This window comes from Sturnira hondurensis, unplaced genomic scaffold (assembly GCF_014824575.4).
Source record: "Sturnira hondurensis isolate 20B ecotype Veracruz unplaced genomic scaffold, ASM1482457v3 Scaffold0005279, whole genome shotgun sequence".
Taxonomy (NCBI): domain Eukaryota; kingdom Metazoa; phylum Chordata; class Mammalia; order Chiroptera; family Phyllostomidae; genus Sturnira; species Sturnira hondurensis.
In genome coordinates, this window is record NW_028077910.1 from 1,710,410 (window position 1) to 1,730,488 (window position 20,079).

Genomic DNA, 20,079 nt, shown 5'->3' on the forward strand with positions numbered 1-20,079 from the left:
CCAGACACGGCTCTAAAGTGTTTGTTTGCAACTCAGAATTGTTCTCATTTTAGGCCATGGGTGCCGTGTTTTTCAGGCAGTCTCCTTCCTGCTGCACCACCAGCTATTGGGTGCTAGCCACATTTGGGGGAAGTAGATAGCAGAGCAGGTGATTCTCTGAAGAAGTTTTCCCCTGGGAGCCCTCAGCACCCAAAGCACTCAGAAGCTGGCGACTGGACACAAAGCAGGGGTGACGAGTTCTACACGGAGGGAGGGGACCGGAACCACCCAGAGTAGCCATGCCTTGTGACTGTAATAGTCTTTGCAGTTCACATGCTTGCCTGCTCTAAATGTTTTTTTTTTTTTTTTGATCTGGTGAGAATTCTTATAATTTGAAATTTTTGTACGGAAGACATATGCTGATATTTTTGTATTAGCCACTGTATTTTTATAAGGTTGCTTGAGTTGAGGATTTAATATTTCATACCCCTGCATAGTAAGTTTCTATTAAACATGTGTTTTTCCATCTTGTATTACTTTTCCTTTACTGACTCAGTCCAGGTAATGTCCTAATAATGCCTGGTTTTTCACTGTCGAAATTTACCCAAAGCTAGTTCTTCAGTAATGTCTAGCCATATTACTATCGTTAGCTTCCTTGAGCCGTACTCTAGATTTTAGGTTTTTTCCTGGTTTGTCTCTAGCCAGTTAATGAAATCAGTTTTACTGGTACCTGTTGTCCTCTATTTTTTAAAAAAATGTCTTGTTATAGTTCTGAAAATCCTGATTAAATATTTCTTCGAGTCACAAATGCTTTAATTCTTTCTTCTTTTTCCTTTCTTTTAGCTGCTGTTTTCCATAGTTGCAAGCTCTCACGCATGACGTGCTCTTTGGCTTATCAGTCTAACAGTGCTCAGAACACCCACTTACAGTATGTTTAGTCTCAGTGTCGCCACTTACTATTGTAATTAGGCATACACAGAGTGGCTTTGTTTTTCCCTTGCCATCGACACCAGTTCTGACCTTCTTTATTAAGTGCTTTATATCTCTAATAATGAGGATACACAGCTTAAATTTAAACCTTCCTGTTTTTCTTCCTTTTCCTGTAAATGGTAAACTTGGTCTGTAAAGGTTCAGAAAATAACTTTTAGTCTTTGTAAGCTGTAGAGTCAGTCTCTGTTGCAACTAGTCAGATCTGCCCTTGTAATGCAAAGGCAGCCACAGATAGTATGTAACCTAAGGAACTCGGCTGGGTTTTAATAAAACTTTCTGTATGGACACCAAAATTGGAACTTCATATGATTTTCACATTCATGGGTCGTCTTTTGATCAGATGTAGACTTTTGAGTTTTTTTCTCTATAACCAATTAAAATATAAAAATTGTTCTTGGCATGGGCCCTAGAGTGTCCACTCCTGCTTTAAATCCATTGTTTTTAGTATTTTCCTGTTGCCTACCCTGATTACTTGGCTATCATTACCTTAATCTGCGTTACTGATTATAGAGTCTTTGCACCTTGCAGTGGGGGAAAATGAAGAAATCTTTAATCATTGTAAAGCCAAAAGAACTGTTAAATGTCAGCCACTCTTTGAGCCTCAGAGGTTGGAAATTCAGTGACATAGATTCTAAGGTATTTGATGGGAATCTCTTAGAAGACAGTGCATTGGGAATTGTGTGCAGTATTCCATTTATTGAGTAGCTACTGGGAATGGTAAACATTTAGTGTGATATTAGTGTAACTTGTAGTTTACGAAGTACTTTCCATACATATCATCTCACTTGATTTTCATAAGCTTAAAGATTTTATTCCCATTTTTTAGATGAGGAAAATTCCATGAGAAGTTAAGTGACTTGCTTAGGGCCCACAGCTTAGTTGGGGAGTGGCAAAACCAAGGCTTTGTTTTTATTGAATACTCAAAAGAATTTTAGAAATAAAAAGTGTAGCATCATGTTTAATTTTATCATTTACAAATGAGAAACCAAAACTCCAGTGCCAGTAATTCACAGAGCACACTCTCAGAAACTGATCTCCTCATTACCAGGCAAGTGTGCTTTCTCTTAGGCTGTGTCTGACACAGAGGCAACTGCACTGAAATTTATTAATGTTTCCAATACTTAGAGTTCTTTAAAACTCTGCTTTTTTAAGTACGGAGTTGTAGTTCTGTTAGCACACGAAATGTCCACCCGTGGTTCAGAGCATGTCCTGTGCGTGGAACGGGTGCAGACCTGTCCCTCCTTCCTTCACAGCACCGGCACTGGACGTCGACTGGCAGAGCAACAACACCTTCGCCTCCTGCAGCACAGACATGTGCATTCATGTCTGCAAACTAGGACAAGACAGGCCTGTTAAAACATTCCAGGGACACACGGTGAGAGACGTTTTTTCTGCCTTTAAAGGGATGGTGGTGAATAAGTAACATTTCAGAGTGGTTTTGAAGTGTGAGCGACCCAGTCTATCAAATGAAAATGTGAATATCTGCTGTTGTTTTTAGAATGAAGTAAATGCTATCAAATGGGACCCAACTGGCAATCTTCTGGCCTCCTGTTCTGATGACATGACTTTGAAGGTAATTTGGATAACGAGGAGAAGTGGGATGGAGATGTCCTATGGTGTTGCTGCTCAGGCCATTTGAACACAGTTTAAAATGTCTCTTAGAGTTCACTGAGTGCTTAAACCTTGTTCTTTATGTTTCCTTTTGTGAAGTATTTCAAATGCTTGACTATAGTAAATAAATTCCATGAAAAGGATGGCTGCATGATGGGAATTATGATACCTAGAAATGTGCTATTACAAGTTGTCCTCATTATTAGAAAGTTCTATATTGGTGCAGTAAATGTATTCACGCGTGTGAAGATTCGACTGATAAGTTACAAGCATCTCTGTAACATTCATGACTTTGGCTGAGATTCTGTGCGTTGTATGAATTTGATTTTGCTCTGGTGTTCATGTGTGTCACCCTTGCCCAGAAACTAAGAAGGTAGCAGAGAATCACTTACTGGGTGGGTGAGCCTAATTGACATGCCAGCATCCACATCTCAACATGAATTTACATTTTTCTTGTTGTGTAACTAAAAGCAAAACTAACACCTCTGTGCATCATATACCACAGTTAGAGGGGGGAAAACATTTTTATATAAAGAGCAACCTAATACTACCCTCCAAAATTAATGAAGCCCTTTCCTGCAATACACTAACCGCCAAAAATAATTTTATTCTTGACTTTGCAATGCTGGTGACTGCAGATACGATGACCTTTACAGCTGGCATAATCATTAGGGAAAACTGCTTTCCCTGCTTCCATGAACAGACTAAATGTGACCTTGGTAACCTGGTAGCTTTTTTTCCTAAAATACCTGCTGTGTCTTTAGTTAGGTAGTTTTTCTCAAGCCTGGGCTTTCTTGTGGACAATCATCCTGGTAAAAATGCTTTTCTAGCCAATGTAAGTGTTTTGCTGTTGAGTTGTAGGAGGAGTTCCTTATATTTTCGTGGAAATTAGCCCTGTAGCGGACATGTGCTGTGCAAATATTTTCTCCCACATTGTAGGCAGCCTTTTTGTGTTGTTTACTGATGTCTTTGCTGTGCAGAGGCTTTTCAGTTCTGTGTGGTCCTGCTCGGCTTCTTTCCACTGTTGTTGCCTATGTTTTGTTTTCAGCATGAATCTCATTGTCTTATTTGTAAGTTGCTTATCTATTGTCTCTTGCAAAATATTTCTTGATTTTAAATTCTAATTGCAATTTATAACGTTGATCTCTATTTAAGGGACAGCATAAAAATCAGTGCCTTAAACATTTTGGAAGTGTTACCCAAGGAGCTTTATTGAGTGTTCTAGAGTTTATAGCACGTGAAGCTATTAAAAATAATCTTAGAACTACAGTTTATTCAGTCCTGAAGCCTCACAATAGTGAATATTTAGAAAGGACTGTCATTTTAAAAAGATAAATATTAAATATGTTCTACGTTTTAATTTCTTTCCAAATATTCCCTTGATTTCTGTAAACATTGTTTTGGTTATACCACTTACATTTTGAATTGGTAAGATTGTATTTTAAGTGTACCTTTTGTATGGAAAAATAATTATATAAATTTTTTTTTGCTTAGATATGGAGTATGAAACAAGACAATTGTGTCCATGATTTGCAAGCACATAATAAAGAAATTTATACTATCAAGTGGAGTCCAACAGGGCCAGGGACAAATAATCCAAATGCCAACCTTATGTTAGCAAGGTAATATTTATGTTTTATTCTTTATTTTAAAAGTCTTATACAAATGAAACTTCCAATAAATGTGACAGAAACTTAGGGAAGATTCCACGAAGTGGGAATGTATCCATCTTGCAAGGAATATTTTTTAATGGGCTTTTAAATGGAGTTTTATAATTTCAGGTCATAATAGATTTTTTTTCTTCTCTGGAGATATCAAATATTTTCTGATGACTAAAGTAATTGAGGCACAGTGCAGTAAAATTTCTTCATTAAAAAAGCTGTAAAGTTAAAAATACAGTCAATACAGTGTTCAAAATCATGGATCAATATAGAGGAATTATTTAACCATGGATCAATATAAAGGAATTATTTAAAGAGCAAAGGAATACAGTGAATTAGCTCATTTATGTTCCAGCTCAGGACTTGGAGACATCCTGATGCTGCCCTTTCTCACCGCGGGGCTGCTTCTAGGGTGCCTTCTTCCTCACGGTCCAGTCTGCTGCTCGGGAGGAATTGGTGGTAGTTCTTGGGAGTGGTTGAATATTGTACATCAGTGGTGGGCCCGGGAGTGTTTCATTGTTTATAAAACTGTATCTTTTCCTTCTTCCTGTCAGTGCATCCTTTGACTCTACTGTTAGATTATGGGATGTAGACCGAGGAATTTGCATCCATACTTTGACGAAACACCAAGAGCCTGTGTACAGTGTAGCTTTCAGTCCTGATGGCAGGTATCTGGCAAGTGGTTCTTTTGACAAATGTGTACACATCTGGAACACACAGGTATGTCCGAGTTATTTTATTTATTTTAATTTTTAATTAAATTTATTGGGGCCACTGGTTCATAGGGTTGTATTGGTTTCAGGAGTACATTTCCAGGGCCCGTGGCCTGTATGTTGCATTGTGCCTACCACCTGAAGTCAAGTCATCTTTCGTCTCCATATATTTGGCCCCTGAGTTACTTAAAATAGTCATTATTCTTGTATTTAATAAGAAGCACTAGCCTATACAAATTTTTGTTTTCTTTTTTGGTTATCAGTCTTTCACCTTAGTGATATACTACTTAGGGTTGGCTGTCTGGGAAGGTATTTACCGGGTACGTGTCCGGCTGACATGTTGTTTTAGGTAGGTCTGCTCCCTCCAGTTTGACCTGTTCAGTTACTGTATTTGGCTGTGTATAATGCTCACTTTTCTACCCAAATTTTTAAGGGAAACTAAGGATGCGTGTTATACATGGGTGGTACTAATTCTGTATCTATATAAATGGTTTTAATTTTTTTATTTATGCTTATGTGCAACAAGTGTAACTCTACAAGCAGTAGCAATATCCATATGGAAAATAATACACTGGAATACGATGATACAAAAAAAGATATCCAAATATAAATAAGTATAAAAGAGCAAATTAAAAAATTAAAACAAAAAAAATGTTTTTCCTGAAAGTTTGGGCCAAAAACGTGGGAGCGCATTATAAACGGCAAAATACAGTACTTTAAAGCTGAGGGATAACGTCCTGGTTTGTCAGGGCAGAATACCAGTGGGATATTCTTCACTGTTTTCCAGTTTCTCGCAGCAGAACCTCTGACCTTTGCCCTGCTTAATGACTGGTTTGTTAGGACAGTGCATTTTCGTATCAAGTTTTTAATTATTTGCTGGCAGTTGAATGATTTCAGTTTAATTGCTGAAGGAATGAAATAATTTAGTTATACTTATGATTCAGCTAAATTGATGATGAAATTGTTATTGTTCCTAGTTATACTTTTAAAAATGTTATATCATTTTTCAAGAATAATATATGTATGTTCTTTTAGCTTCTATTATAACTCCTATAGCTTAGGAGGCTACTCAGTTTAGTATGGAATACCTAACAGACTCACACTGAAATTGTCTTTACTAAGCTTATTATACTTACTCTTTAGGATGTTTGACAAAGAGATTTTGACTTAATTTTGTTTGCTTGCTTGTTAACCAAACTTACACATCTTTCAATAACATAATCGAAAATTTATTTCAAGTCATGCATTGAATGTTCACTTCTAGCCATTGTTACCTGTGTCAGAGAGACCAAAGGTACCTCAGCTAAGAATGGTTGTCAGTACTGGAGAAACTGAACATGCATGTGAATGATCTGTTCAGAGCAGACTGGTGTTACCTTTTCATAAAAAGATCACGAAATCACATTTCTAGTATTTTTTTCTGTTTTTATTTTTTAAGACTTTATTTATTTACTTTTAGAGGGAGGGAGAAAGAGAGGGAGAGAAACATCAATTAGTTGCCTCTTTAATGCCCCCCTAGTGGGGACCTGGCCCACAACCCAGGCATGTGCCCTGACTGGGAATTGAACTGGTGACTTTTCACTTTGCAGGTCGGTGCTCAATCCAATGAGCCACCCCAGCCAGGGCTCTAGTATTTTAGAACTTGCATTTATTTTGGTGGTGAAGCTAAATCCTGCCTTTGATTGCTGGAAATAAAGCCTTATAGTAGTCTTACCTCAGTACATTAATATCTATAAAATTCTGTTTTTCATTCTTTTAGACAGGTGCTCTAGTTCACAGCTATAGGGGAACAGGTGGGATATTTGAAGTTTGCTGGAATGCGGCAGGAGACAAGGTTGGAGCCAGTGCGTCAGATGGTTCAGTAAGTGTTCCACGGTGTTTCCAAGGGGTGGGCTGGGTGCGTGCGTGCGTGCGTGCGTGTGTGTGTGTGTGTGTGTGTGTGGTGAATAAATGCGGGTTAGTGTTACTTTCAGAATAAATGTCTTGATATGGTATTGATCTTCTTTTTACTGAAGGCTGTATACTTTTCATGTTCATTTCATTCAAGTAATGTGAGCAAAATTTAGGCTACCTTTGCCAAAAGAGTGTCTTCATATTCAAGAAATGGACAGTTATTTTTAGAGTAAACATTTATTAATGAAGTTAAGTATAGCAGAATACCACTCTGCGAGACCTGCATTTCCAATGCCTATTTCTGCTTTCCCTTCCCTGTAGACCAGTTTGGTGGCCCAGGGAGGGGGTAATAGAAGCAGTTGGGCTCTGTATCTGAGGACGTGTGATACTGAGGGACTTTCAGGAAGAGATTGGCCAGCTGTTTCCAGAAATGCTGGTTATGGCTTCTGAAAGCAAAAGGAAGATGGAACAGGAATAGTCATTAGCTGGTTACTGAAGTGTGTTTTGTTAAGACCCGAGAGATTGGAAGTGGTCTGTTTTGAGCATATTTTTCCTACTTCTTAGTTAACAGAGTAGTGGTAAATCTTCAAAATTTTAACATACTTCTTCCCCTGTAAGGTTAGCCCATCATTGTTTTCTCTAGTCACGTAAACAATTTATCTGATTTCTGTTCGTTAAATGCCCATTGCCGTGGTTACCATTGCTTTACCAGTTTCATGAACTTGGAACCAAGAAATAGATTTCAAACTGTACTATAGAAGAGTTAAGCTGAAAATGTACAATGGAGTTCTTAATATACTGGTTGATTATTTAAATTTCTTGCAGGTTTGTGTGTTAGATCTTCGGAAATAGCGCTACTAGTTGGAAGCCATGGACCGACTATGAATGTGTACATAGCCAAAATGACTGTCCCTGACCCGTGACTGCTATAGTCCCACTCGAACCATGGCCAGTCCACTGCAGCCAAACCTAACAGAATATATACATACAGTGTGTATAGACAAAAATGCACCCTGAAGATGACAGAGTGTTGTCACAGCTTGTGAACTCTGCTCACCAAGTGCTGGAATCTAATCTGCTGTGCCCCTACAATAGCATTTAGAAGTTTGGGATATGAAAAACAGAAGAAAGGAATATGCATTATAAAAGCAGCCCATACATGTACCGGTTTTTGGATACTAACGACAGCCTTGTTTCTCCCCTTTGAGTCAGCAGACACCATGGATTACATTCTTTTTTCCCTTCAGTAGTTAAGCAGTTGCGAGTATGGATGTACAGAGAAAATGGACTTAACAAAATCCTGCAGCATAGTTTGTCCTTGCTTTTAAACTTTGTTTTTGGTTTAGTTTATGGATGCATGAAGTAAGGGAGTGAATCAGTTTCTTGTTTATATTTTTTTCACCTTTTAAACAAAAAATTCTTAAAAATATTTTAATGCATTCTTTTGAAAAGGCAAATGTTTGGTACATTTTATGGCTCCCAGAGCATATATTCAGTTGGTGCATGTTGTGGAAGGAGATATTCAAAACTGAGTGAAAGTACATGACTTTGGTCATGTCAGTTGGTAAGACACATCAGTAAAAGGGTATTATGCTCTGTTTTTTGTTTTGTGGGGATTTTTTTGTGATGTGGCTTAAATACAGTAGTTTCTTTTTTGGGACATATTTCTGCCAATGAGAGACTAGAAGGGCACAAAAGATTTTTTTTAATACCATAGAGAAGATGCATAAAAAATCTTCTGATGTTTAGTAGCCATAACTAAATTATGGTTAAAATGTGCACTATTGTGAAGAGGAGCAAAGTAGGTTTGGGGTTTTTGTTGTTTGTTTATATGTTTGTTTTGCTTTGTTTTTTAAGAGATTAAAATGTTTCTGGACAAGGATTAGCTTCTTCAAGTGTCCATCATTCTGTGTAGAAGCTTAAATATGTAATGTAATGAAACTCCAGTATTAAAAATCTCTCAATTATTATTTTTTATACAAAGCAAGATAACGGCATATAACACTGCCATTACATGGCAAAATGTTAGCTACCTTAGTTTAAAAACAATCTTTAAAACAAAAGACTTGCTTCCAGGTGTTTTGAAATATCAGTGATTCGGAGTTTTTCTCTTTCTCATACAATTTCACTAACCCCCTGCTGCTCTGCTTCTGCGCTTGTGGTACCTGTGACGGTGTTTTTCCCAATACGGTTAGATGTAAGCTGCTATTTTCCCCCAGTAATCACTACTATACCATGTCTTTGACGCTATCGATGACATCAAGCAGTTCCTTCGGGATGTAGATACCAGGTCCCACCTCCTCTCTCGCTCATGCTGGGAAGCGCGAGCAGTCACGAGACATACGAGTGACAGCCGAGCGAGTGACAGCCGAGCGGCAGCACCGGGCTGCGCGTCTGACTGACAGGGTGTGTTGGGCCAGACGGGACGGGGCGAGCAGCTGTGGAGAAGATAGCTGTTAAATTCATCTCGCAGAGATTTCAGTGAAGGAATTGCTTACTATCAAGCTTCGCAAACTTATAACACTATTCCCATCGCTATTTTGAGACCTGTACTACTAAAATTTTAACCTATGTCTTAAGTAGAAACTGATTAGCCCAAGTAATAATGCAGCTTTGATTTTCAGCATTGGTTGTTTTGCTATTTTTACAAAAGAGCATTGATTGAAGCAAGTCTTGGTTTTACTAAGGTAGGATAGCATTTGCTATTGTTAAAGAAAACAAATACACTTAATTCCATGACACATTGTTATATGTACCCCAGTTGTTGTTAGTGGGGACTAGGATACTGTAATGATATTTTAAAAATTTACATCCCAACAGGCAGTCATTCATGATGGTTTTGTGCCAGCTGTTTTTAGGGTTTTGGATCACATTATAGATATTTACAACTGTTACCCTGTGACTTACGTAGGAAACCTAATATGCTGAGTATCTGGCACTTGAAATCCTGCTTTTATTGCTGGAGGTCCACACCTGTGGTTGGCCTCTGTTGTTGTTTTAAAAAAATAAATAAAAATAAAAAAAATCTGTGCAATAATTTTTAAATGTGCTCCCAGGAATAGACACAAATGTTTTGAGTATGTTTAAGCTGCATTTTCCTTTAGTGATGCATTTGTCAATTGCACTGAATTTAAACCTGAAAGTCAGAGGTGATTATGATAGTACTTTTGTATTTTGATATGGACAATTTATCATTTGCATACAGTTATTGACTTTTTTCCCAGCTGATTAAAAGATAGTCAAGAAGTTCCGCAGTATAGCTGCCAAAATAGACAGCTACATTTTTATGGTATTGTCATCTTTTCTGTTTTTTGTTTTTGTTTTTTAGCTATTTTACTTAAGCATAGTAGCCACAATAGGACATATGAAAGATTATAAATACAGAGCTTTATTATCCTGATGTCTTGGGTCTTTTAAGTGTAAACTTTATCTGGAAGGTATCCATTTTGTGGGCCTGGGTTCTTTATGAGCATACAGTTGTTTGTTTTTGCTGCTGTTCTCAACATCCTCATTGCCTGCTGATGTGCCACGATGCTGCTCCAACAGACAACACCCAGATCGCCTCTGATTTGGGCAGTAACATGATTGCAGGAGGCCAGATTCCACAGCCCATAAAGTTCTATATTTGAGGTTCTTGCTCATTTTTCCGTTTAGTTTTTTCTGAGAACCTATTCCTGAAATCCAGCTGATTCCAGTAGATTATCTGTGGTATTCATTATGTATCATTGTTGTATAGGTAAGAAACTTACCATAAGGAAAAATAGAAAGGAAAACTTGAATGAATAGAATACTCACTTATTCAAATAGAATTAAAGAGCAGCTGTCACCCTTAAACATCACAAAGGAAATCTTTTTTCTTCTTCATGTAGGAAATCCCATAAGGTCTCGTATTTGTTCCACCCCCCCGTTCCCTGTTGTTGATCAGGTCCCATCATTGACTTTCAAATGAGTTTTAGAAATGATAGTGTTTAGTTTCCTAATAGGTCTTAGAGTGTGTTGAATTCTCTTTTAATTAATTATTCCTAAGTAAGTGTATTTTAGAATTAAACACCTTTTACAGATACTGAAAGTGCCTCCTTTTGTGGTGTAAAAAACAAATTATGGTGCAAAAGTAATCATGAGATTGAATTACATGAAGGGTTTTTTTGTTTTGTTTTGCTTTTTGACATATGAAAATGTCAAGAGAAAGGCCAAAGATTTGTACATTTTCACTTAACTTATAAAGCACTCCTTTTTTCCTTAAACTTCTTTCTGTCAAATTAGATTTAATGAGAGAGTACTATTTTTAAGGAGCTGTTTATGTAGAATGATTTCGTTAAGAGTAATGTAAACTATTGAATAGAGGCCTAATAAGGAGTATGCATTTTTGCTACTTAAAGGAATCACAAATGACGATCTTTATGGGAGCAAAACGTTTTGATAGAGAAGCAGAAAAGTAAATTTCAAATGCAGTGCTATTTATTCTCCTCAAAACAGTTTTCAGTTTCTTAAGCACATTGTACATGTCTGTAGAACCTGCATTTATTCTTACATGCTAAGGATGGTACTCGGCTTTGGTGGACTGCTGTTGACGGCTTCCGCAGAAGCCCTGTTTCAGTGGACCGGCATTGTGGCATGACAGCAAACGCCAACACTTGGGGGACTAGCAGCAAATCTCCAAGAGACCCTGGTTGGTTTGTGGGTTTATTTGGTTTTTTTCCCTTCTGAATCAGCAGGGATGGAAAGAGGGTAGGAAAGTTACGAATTATTACTCCTTCCTGTAGTAGCTCTGAAGTGTCACATCCAATATCCGTTTGTTTGTTTGTTTCTTTTTTTTAACATGACTCTAGTTAACGTAGAAGAGAGAGAAAAGAGGAAGTGTTCACTTTTTTTAATACACTGATTTAGAAATTTGATGTCTTATATCTGTAGTTCTGAAGTATTGATAGCATTCTTTATTTCTGCCTTTATGTTGACAGTGTTGAAGCAGGGTGAATAACTAAGGCTTTTTTCCCCCCTAGTAAGCTATCTCATGATGTTTTCTTTGGATTTTCTGGATGAGTTCAAAAAAACATTCTGCATGTTGTATCTAGTCTGATGTACTTACCCATCTCATTAAAAACAAAAACCACAGACTGCATTTTGTAGCTGTGTAATCCCTAAATGCAGAAGTAATTTTCTTTCCTGACTTTGACATTGTAGCTATAATGTTCTGATTCTGATTTTTACAAATCCTTTGGGTCTAATTCTGTGAGCCTACCTATAGCACTGGATTAAAATGTCTGCATCATTTCTTTAGTTATCCCGTTAACTTTAAAACTGTTGTAAAAGTGTAAACCAGCCCATGACAGTTTTTTTGTACATGTTAAAGAACTTTATTGTTCAGTTTTCATGATTATTGTGTAAGGAAGACTGATTATAGATGTTCTATGCTGTCCTGGACCATGTTAATTACACTCACAATGTATTTCGGTTCCACATCACAATGATTTGTCCCCTGTGACCCTTTATCCTTTCTAGGCACATTTTTTGTTGTTGTTGCAGTTCCCCTTTGCATTGTATTGCTTTGACAACTGTAATTTGAATCAGATCCGAAAGAGGTCCAGAATAAAATATATTTTGATATTATGTTGGCTGTGTACATATATAAAATCTTTGATATCTATGTAGTTTGTATAGACTATTTAGTCAAGTAAAGAGAGAGGGATGCTATTTCTTGTTTACAATTTCCTGTTTACATTTTAATTGCATTTACTCTTCCAATGTTCTATTACAGAATAAACTTTTTTGCTCTGAGTTAGTCTTCAAAACATATAACCTGTCTGTTCTCTCCCATACTGGTGTTACCAATTATAACAACTGGCATAAGAACCCAATCCACTGTTTTCATAAATAGATTGTTTTCCAAGATATATTCATTACAGTAAGCCCATAGATAAAATACAAATTTTACTATTTTATTACTTCTCGCTGGAGATAAGATTTTTTAAATGAGGGGATTGCTTACTATTTTTATTAAAGAAAAATAGAGTATTTAATCAGCTAAGGAATAATACGTTTGAATTATTTTGAAAAATACCGTACTTAAAGGACATTGGTTCACATAATCAAAGTAAAAGAGACCTCAGATTCATTTGCTTGGCATTCAGTTGAGCACAAAACAGTATGTTGTTGAAGATTTTTAGGGCAGGATGCCCAACTTAATGACATTTTTTTTCTGCATATAAACCTATTAACTAATCATTTTTCTCCCTAACTAGTTGCTTATGTTGCAAAAAAGACCTTATAACCTATTAGGAAAGATACTAGGCACCGTACAGTTTTAATTAATCCCAACTCCTTTAGAGTTACTTAGAGTCTTTTTTAAAAAAATCATTGTTCGTATTACTTGTTTTGTTTTGTTTTATAAAAACGTGTATCCTCCAGGTCTTTTACCTTTCCCTTATATTTCCTTAAGCAGAAACTAATACAGGCATAACCCTGACATGTTTTACTAAACGATAAGCTACTGCAATTGCTAGGACTTTTTCTGACAGCCTTTCATTTTCAAAGGGTTGACTTTTATTGCATGGCATAAATTGTTAATATTCTGCATTTTACACTTTTTCAAAAGTGTCGGTCTACTAAAGATTATAATCCATAGAAGCTTGAGGTAAAGCCGAAATCAATTTGGGTAGTCATAGAAGGGGTTGTTTTTAATTCCATAGGTCTTATACTTTATACAGTAGGTCAGATTTCTTACCTATGAAAGTACACAGCAGATCAGGTTGAAGTTGCTGTTTTCTCAGTATATTCCTTTGCAAACGCAGTGGAGGAAAAGACACTATGGACAATAGTTTTATGGTGCTTTTTCTCTGCTGTACCAGAGCATTCTGTCAACAATGAAATGTTAACCCTATGCTACTTTTTCTGCATGTTTCTTCTCAAATGTCATTTCTCAATGCTATTTGTCCTAACTTGTAATATTTTTGTATTAAATTTTTTAGGAGTCCCTTGTAATTTCTTTATAATTTAAAATATATTAAACACAAAGTGTTTAGTAAAGTACAGAAGACAATTATTAATGTTTCTTGGTTGTTGGGTTTGTATGATCAGTTGTACAAACAATGCACATTTTGAGAACTAGCACCAGTGGGGTGGAATCTGCAAAAAAAAGATACCACAGTTTTGTTTTTTTTTTTTAATTTTTAAGTATAATGGGCTCTGTCCGGTGTATCGAAAGCATAGGTTGGAGGGTACTGGGCAGGACTACTTTGCATTCAGGCACTGAATGGATACCTCAAACAGTGAAACTCTTGCATTACAAATCCAGTCTCACTGAACTCAATCTGAGATCAGACATTTGAAAACAGCTTCCAGAATCTCACATGGTCAACTCAGGGGGTTTTCAAAAAATCTACACATTGTCCGGTGCTTTTCCATAGCTTTTATTGACTGAATTTACATACATGGAAAGATGTTTTAAAAGTAAAAGGAACTCGGCACACGAACTCCTTGACCCTAGGTTAATTATCTGATTTTCCAACTTGGGTGCCTGGCGAGCCGTGCCCCCCAGTGGAGCACAGGCGGGAGCGCAAGCCCCCAGCAGAAGTGGAGAGCTGCACCTGGGGCGTGGATCTCACCATGGAGGCCTGCGGTCGTCACATCCTTCCAATTGAGTTCAATGTGACATGAAACTGTACCTATGTAATAGGTTTTTAAATGTTTTCAGTGAAGTGGTTGACATTTTAGCATATGGAAATAAACTTAAGTGTGAAGTTGGATGCATGTGTTAAAATAGTCTTAGATAAATTAAGACTAAATGAGAGGTAAGTAAACTACTTTTTTAGCAATGTTGATTAACTGGAGTCCATTAAGACCCTTTTAAAAATAAGATGCCTGGCCCTACCCTTAACTTACTGGCTAATAAGATAGTACTAGTATGTGTGCTTTTTTTTTTTTTAGTGCTTGTTTGTGTGCCATAGATGGAGGGCAGGAAAGGAAGGGTTGTGTAATTCACATACTGTATATATAAAGTGCATGCTTATAAAGAAATTGGAAAATAATAAATTTTCATTTCCAAGCTCCCTACCGATTCCTCCTCAGTGGTAACCACTGTTAAAATACTGTGGCATCTGTCCTTCCAGACATTTTTAATACCTTTTAAAAATGGGATTGTAATATTGATTTCAGAAACACTTTTTCACTGAAATTGTCAGAGGCTTTTGTCCTGTAAGGACATACCTAAGTACTTCTCTGTACCATAGAAGCTAAGAGCATGGATTCTGCCTGACTGCCTGGGACGAGTCCCGACTCCACTATTGACTAGGGATTTGGCCAAACGAATCACTGTTCTGGGTTCCCTGTCTGTAAAATTCGACTACTGGTATGAGGTAGGGGGATTAAAATTATTAACATGCAGGGTGGGGCAGAAGTAGGATTGCAGCTGTGAGTACATGAAAAAGTTCATTCGTGCGTTATTATGTATTGTGTTGTTTTCCATACAAACAACTGTAAACCTCCTTTACTTTTGCCACACCCGTTATTTAAAGCCCTTAGGGAATAGTGCCTGGTTGTGTAAAACACACTGTATGCTACCATTTTGATTTTGAATGGTTGTGTTGTGTTACACACTTTAGCCCCTATAATACGTATTTACTTCATTATTGTCTCCTTTGATAAACAGTGATGCAGTACACATAGTGGTGTATTTGTAGGACAAATTCAACAACTGATTCTGATGTGCACACTTGGTTGATAGGCACCTTGAAAGACTTGCAACTAACCCATTTTCTGGCATTAAGTGAATCTGTTCTTTCAGAAGGAGTCACTCAGGAATTAGCAGAGGAAGATTTCTTGGGGAAAGTGCTTTGTATATTTACTCCACGTGCAAATAGAAACAAGAATAATAAATGACAACCATTTTGCAGAAGTTAGCAGAAAAGAGTTATGTTTAAGCCTATGTTACTAGTCACCAAATGTTAAGGATATGGTTAAGTTTTGGTAAACATGGGAGAAAATACTTCCGCCACAGAGCACAGTATATAGGTTATATTCAATCAACACTTAATGGCATATACTAATACCGCTAGAAGCAAAATTTCTAGTATATGTGCAAATGAATGGCATACAGTCATTCTTTCAGGACTTTTTTTAATGCTATTTTTTTTATACATTTTACCTTCCCAAGTCTTGGTTCCTCTTTTGTTTCTTCAGCAAATACTTACTAGTTGAACGTTTAGTATGTCCCAGGAGGGGATGTGCTTGCCAACTTTGTAGTCTTCCTGGGAGAGGTTAGAAGCTGGCCACAATGAAGGGCCTGTTGAATGGGTTATGGTTACAGTTGTTCAGGGTTGTCACTGAGAATGTGTGGCAGTGCCTAGGGGTTGGGGGCTGCGGAATAGTGGCCGTCAGAGAACTGGGGTGTTCTGATTAGTCACTGCATAGAAGTGGCTGGGGGAACTGTTGTCTGCATTCCATAACATTCTCATCTAGCCGCACAAATATCTGTACCTCCTGACAGGTCTCTTCTCCCCTTTATTCTTCCTGCAGTGCTTTCTTCACCCCCTCATTTACTTAATTCTTAATTGCTAGATTCAGTCAAGTCAGGGGCTTCTGGGAAGGCAGGCCACCCACTGCCCCACTCATCACCCACTTCCGCCTCTGGGTTAGGTGCCTCTTGCCCCTCTCAGCACCTAGACCATAGTTCTCGTCGTAGAATTGCATCCTATCTGCTCTGACATTCTTTGGTGGGATTCCTGAAGGGCAAGACTTGCATTTCCTATGAATGTGAGCTTGAACAGTTGCTTTACACCTGAGCGTCAAGTTCTTGTCTGTAAGAAATGTCTATAGGAAATAACCTTGCTTTCGAGGTTTTAAGGATTAGTAGTCATAATCTAGCCCAACAACTAGCACAATTAGGCTTTCCTACTTGGCATGGTTATTATCGTTACTGCTTTTACTGTTACAGACATGCCAGAGGAAACATTTGTTTCACAGGATAATTCGTTGAAACTGATGGGCTGTCATTAGAGGCACGAAGCACTACTGTTAGGGCGTGAATGTGGAAGTAGTTGATGGAACCAACTGCTTGTGGTGGGACCTCCACGTGTACTTGTTTTCTGCATGGAGCCTAGTTGGGTGACCAGGACGAGGGTCATCCGTTCCTGTGCTACGTTATCGGTATGTCTTGGTGTCTTTCCCTTAGTCTGTACTACATTTTGTTTTTTGCCTTGTCAGGAATTGGAAAATGCACTTTTAAAAGCAACTCTGTGCCAAGCATCCATTTTGTAATCTATTATTTATAGAAAAACATCAGAAACTGCATCGATATTAAGACCAAGGTTCTGAAGGCGTAGTGTTTCACGTTTTGCTCTTTTGGCTCTGATTTCAATTACCTCACTTAGACTTTAATTTTGAGACATTAATCAAGGTCAGAACAGCCCTCTGCTTTCATGGATGTTCAGTCAAAGCGTTGTTTTCGGGCACAGATGTTTTATTCTGTGTGATTTTTTCCCCCTTATGCTAGTAATACATGGTAACTTTATAAATGTTTGAAGTAAAAACATGTAAATAAAGAGAAATCACAGGTGTAAATTTTATCTAACTTTGATCAGGATTCTTAGGTGCTGCTTATCATAGGCCTCTCGGCTGTTTCTGTGACCCTGCAGCATGAGCAAGAAAGAACGAGGTCCGCTCCCGGCGGCGTCTGCCGCGGCGACTCGCTCGCACTCCCCTTGCGCAGTGGCCCACCCGCGCGTTCCCCTCTAGTGCCTCTGCTAATCACGTAGTGCTCCCACGGCTGTGCGTGCCTGAACAAAACCAGGTTTGTGCTTAAAGGGGATTGTGCGCTACTTGTTTCTCTGTGACTCGATTTCATTTGTCTTAATATAGTAAAGCACCTGTGTCATTCTTTAAGAAAAAAAACTTAATATTGAGCTCTTATGGACATAGAAGTTTGTGTGTTGACCGACGTATACAACTGAAACAGTCACAGAGTGAACCTAACGTCTTCACAGGCTTTCTCTCGGTCCTTGAGTGCCCCTCTCTCCTCGCCCCCCTCCCCTGCCCCTGTCATTCTCAGACAGCCACCTGCTGGTTCTGTCTATAAATTGTATACATTTTCTAGAATTTTATAAAAATGGAATCATTCTTTTTTTGGTGTGTGTGGGGGCGTACAGTCTAGCCTCTTTCACTCAGCATAATTACTGGGAGAGTTATCCATGTTTTATAAATTAATAGTTCATTTTTATTGTTTAGTGGTATTCTGTTGTATGGATATTCCATAAGTTATTTAACCAATAACCTGTTGATGAACATTTAGGTTCTTCCACCTCTTGGTGGTTACTATTGGAAAATGTGCAGACTTTTTTTGTCTCTAAGACATGCTTTCATTTCTCTTGGGTAAATAGTGACAAATGGATGTCTGGGAAAATTGTGTGCATGCTTATTTTCCTAAGAAACTGCGGAACTGTTTTCTAAACTGGTTGCATTATTTATTGTTTTACATTTCAGCCAGCAGTGTGTGAGTCCTGGTCACTGTATCCTCGCCAGCCTGGAATGGTCAGTCTTTAAAAAAAAATGTTTGAGTAAGTTCAGCTTTACAGAAGAAGAGTCGCAAACATAGTACAGTGTGTCCCTGCGTCTTCTACCCAGCCTCCCCTGGGAGTGGTGTGTTAGTTAAAACCAGCCAAAGAAGTTGACCTAGGCATGATACTTGAAACAAAACTATAATTTGTTCAGATGTCCCCGGTTTTCCCATCCACACCCCTTCCCTTCCCTCTCCCAGGTCGGTCGAGGCCACCACATCACACCGAGTCGCCACAGCTCCTTGGCCGCCTGCAGTCTCCCTGGTTTGAGTGGCCTGGCCGTTTTTTAAAGAAGGCTGGCCAAGTATTTGACAGAATGCTTCTCAAGCAGGGTTTGTCGCGTGTTTTCTCATGATCTGACGGGCATTTTGGATTCTGAGGAAGCCTCTGCGTTGTTAAGGAGTACGCCTCATCAACGTGGTCGCCGTTGGCGATGCTAACTTCCACCATTTGGCAAAGAGTGTCTGCCGGGCTTCTGCACTGTGAATAAAGTGAACCGTTTTCTCTGTGCACACTCCAGTCATTACTGATTGCACACTCGGGGCGGGGGCAGGGCAAGCGCTACCTCCGAGTTTCGCCCACTTTGTTTTCACATTCGTTATTTGGAATTCTGTGAGGAAGGGTTGTCCCTTTTCCCATGTTTGTTCAGTCATGTATATCAGTGCCAAGTCTGGTCGTCTCTAAGATCACCCTTCTGACATTGACTACAAATCTGGGGTCCCTGAGACTGCATTCAGGTTTTACAATTCACTGGAAGGACTTAACAGAACGCAGCAAAGCCATTGTACTTGTAGTTACAGTTTTATTACCGCAAATTAAAATCAGCCAAGTGAAGAGGTGTGTAGGATAGGGTTCTTGAAGATGTCCAAGTATAGCATTTCCATTTCTATACTGCCAAAATATACCATACACAGTTCCATCGCCCCCAAAATTCCCACGTACAGCCACTTTGTAGCTAACTCCTGCCGCCTGCAACCCTCGATCACTGGTCTGCTCTTCATTTGAATAGTCTTGCCTGTTCCAGGATATCATACAAATGAGCTGTGCAGCCAGGCCAGACATGACATACTGGGTGAAGAGACTGCTGTGAAGGGGACTTCAGTAATGTGGCAGGGTGTGGGAGGTACAGTCCCATGATAAGGTCTTGGTCTTTCAGAGAGGCTGTACCTCTGGACTGGGAACTTCACAAATGTTTTCTATCTTTTCCTCCCCCCTTAGGGGAGACAGGGTGGCCACAGCCAATGGCAGTTGGGCTGCAGTTACCCAGCTTCTGAGGACAGGCCTTGTCAAGAGCAGTGTGCTCTGGCGAAATTCAGAACGGTTCCTCTCCCCTCCCTCTGCCAGAAGCGTGAGGGGTTTTTCTCAGATTTTTACTGTGAGAACCTATTTGGAGCTCATGTAGAGAAAACTCAAAAGTTTGTCCCCACGCCCGCCTCCTGTGACTGGGTCTCGCTGAAGTTTTTAACTCAGACCTTTTCTCACTGAGCCTCCAGCAGTTCATGAGTCACAGTTCAGAATTTTACACTGGGTCCACTTGGACAATCCAAGCAGTCTATTTTAAGGTCAGCTGATAAGCAAATTTAATTCTCTCTGCAACCTTAATTTCTCTTTGTCTTGTAGTAAAACATACTGTATTTCTAGGTTTTGGAGATCTGGAGGTGGACATCTTTTGGGATGTCACTATTC

At 38.6% G+C, this 20,079-nt stretch overlaps 1 protein-coding gene across 6 annotated transcripts in view; it reads left to right on the plus strand.

Annotated features, from left to right (window-relative positions):
• TBL1XR1 (TBL1X/Y related 1) overlaps nucleotides 1–12,454 on the plus strand; it is a 154,086-nt gene extending 141,632 nt beyond the window's left edge. For all 6 annotated transcript variants that reach the window (XM_037046498.1, XM_037046497.1, XM_037046500.1 and 3 more), the window contains 6 exons: nucleotides 2,223–2,344; nucleotides 2,468–2,542; nucleotides 4,075–4,202; nucleotides 4,796–4,961; nucleotides 6,714–6,815; nucleotides 7,673–12,454. In XM_037046498.1, the coding sequence (XP_036902393.1) occupies nucleotides 2,223–2,344; nucleotides 2,468–2,542; nucleotides 4,075–4,202; nucleotides 4,796–4,961; nucleotides 6,714–6,815; nucleotides 7,673–7,699 (620 nt within the window). In that variant the 3' untranslated portion in view covers nucleotides 7,700–12,454. The remainder of the gene's footprint in view (nucleotides 1–2,222; nucleotides 2,345–2,467; nucleotides 2,543–4,074; nucleotides 4,203–4,795; nucleotides 4,962–6,713; nucleotides 6,816–7,672) is intronic.
• The last annotated feature ends 7,625 nt before the right edge of the window (nucleotides 12,455–20,079 follow it).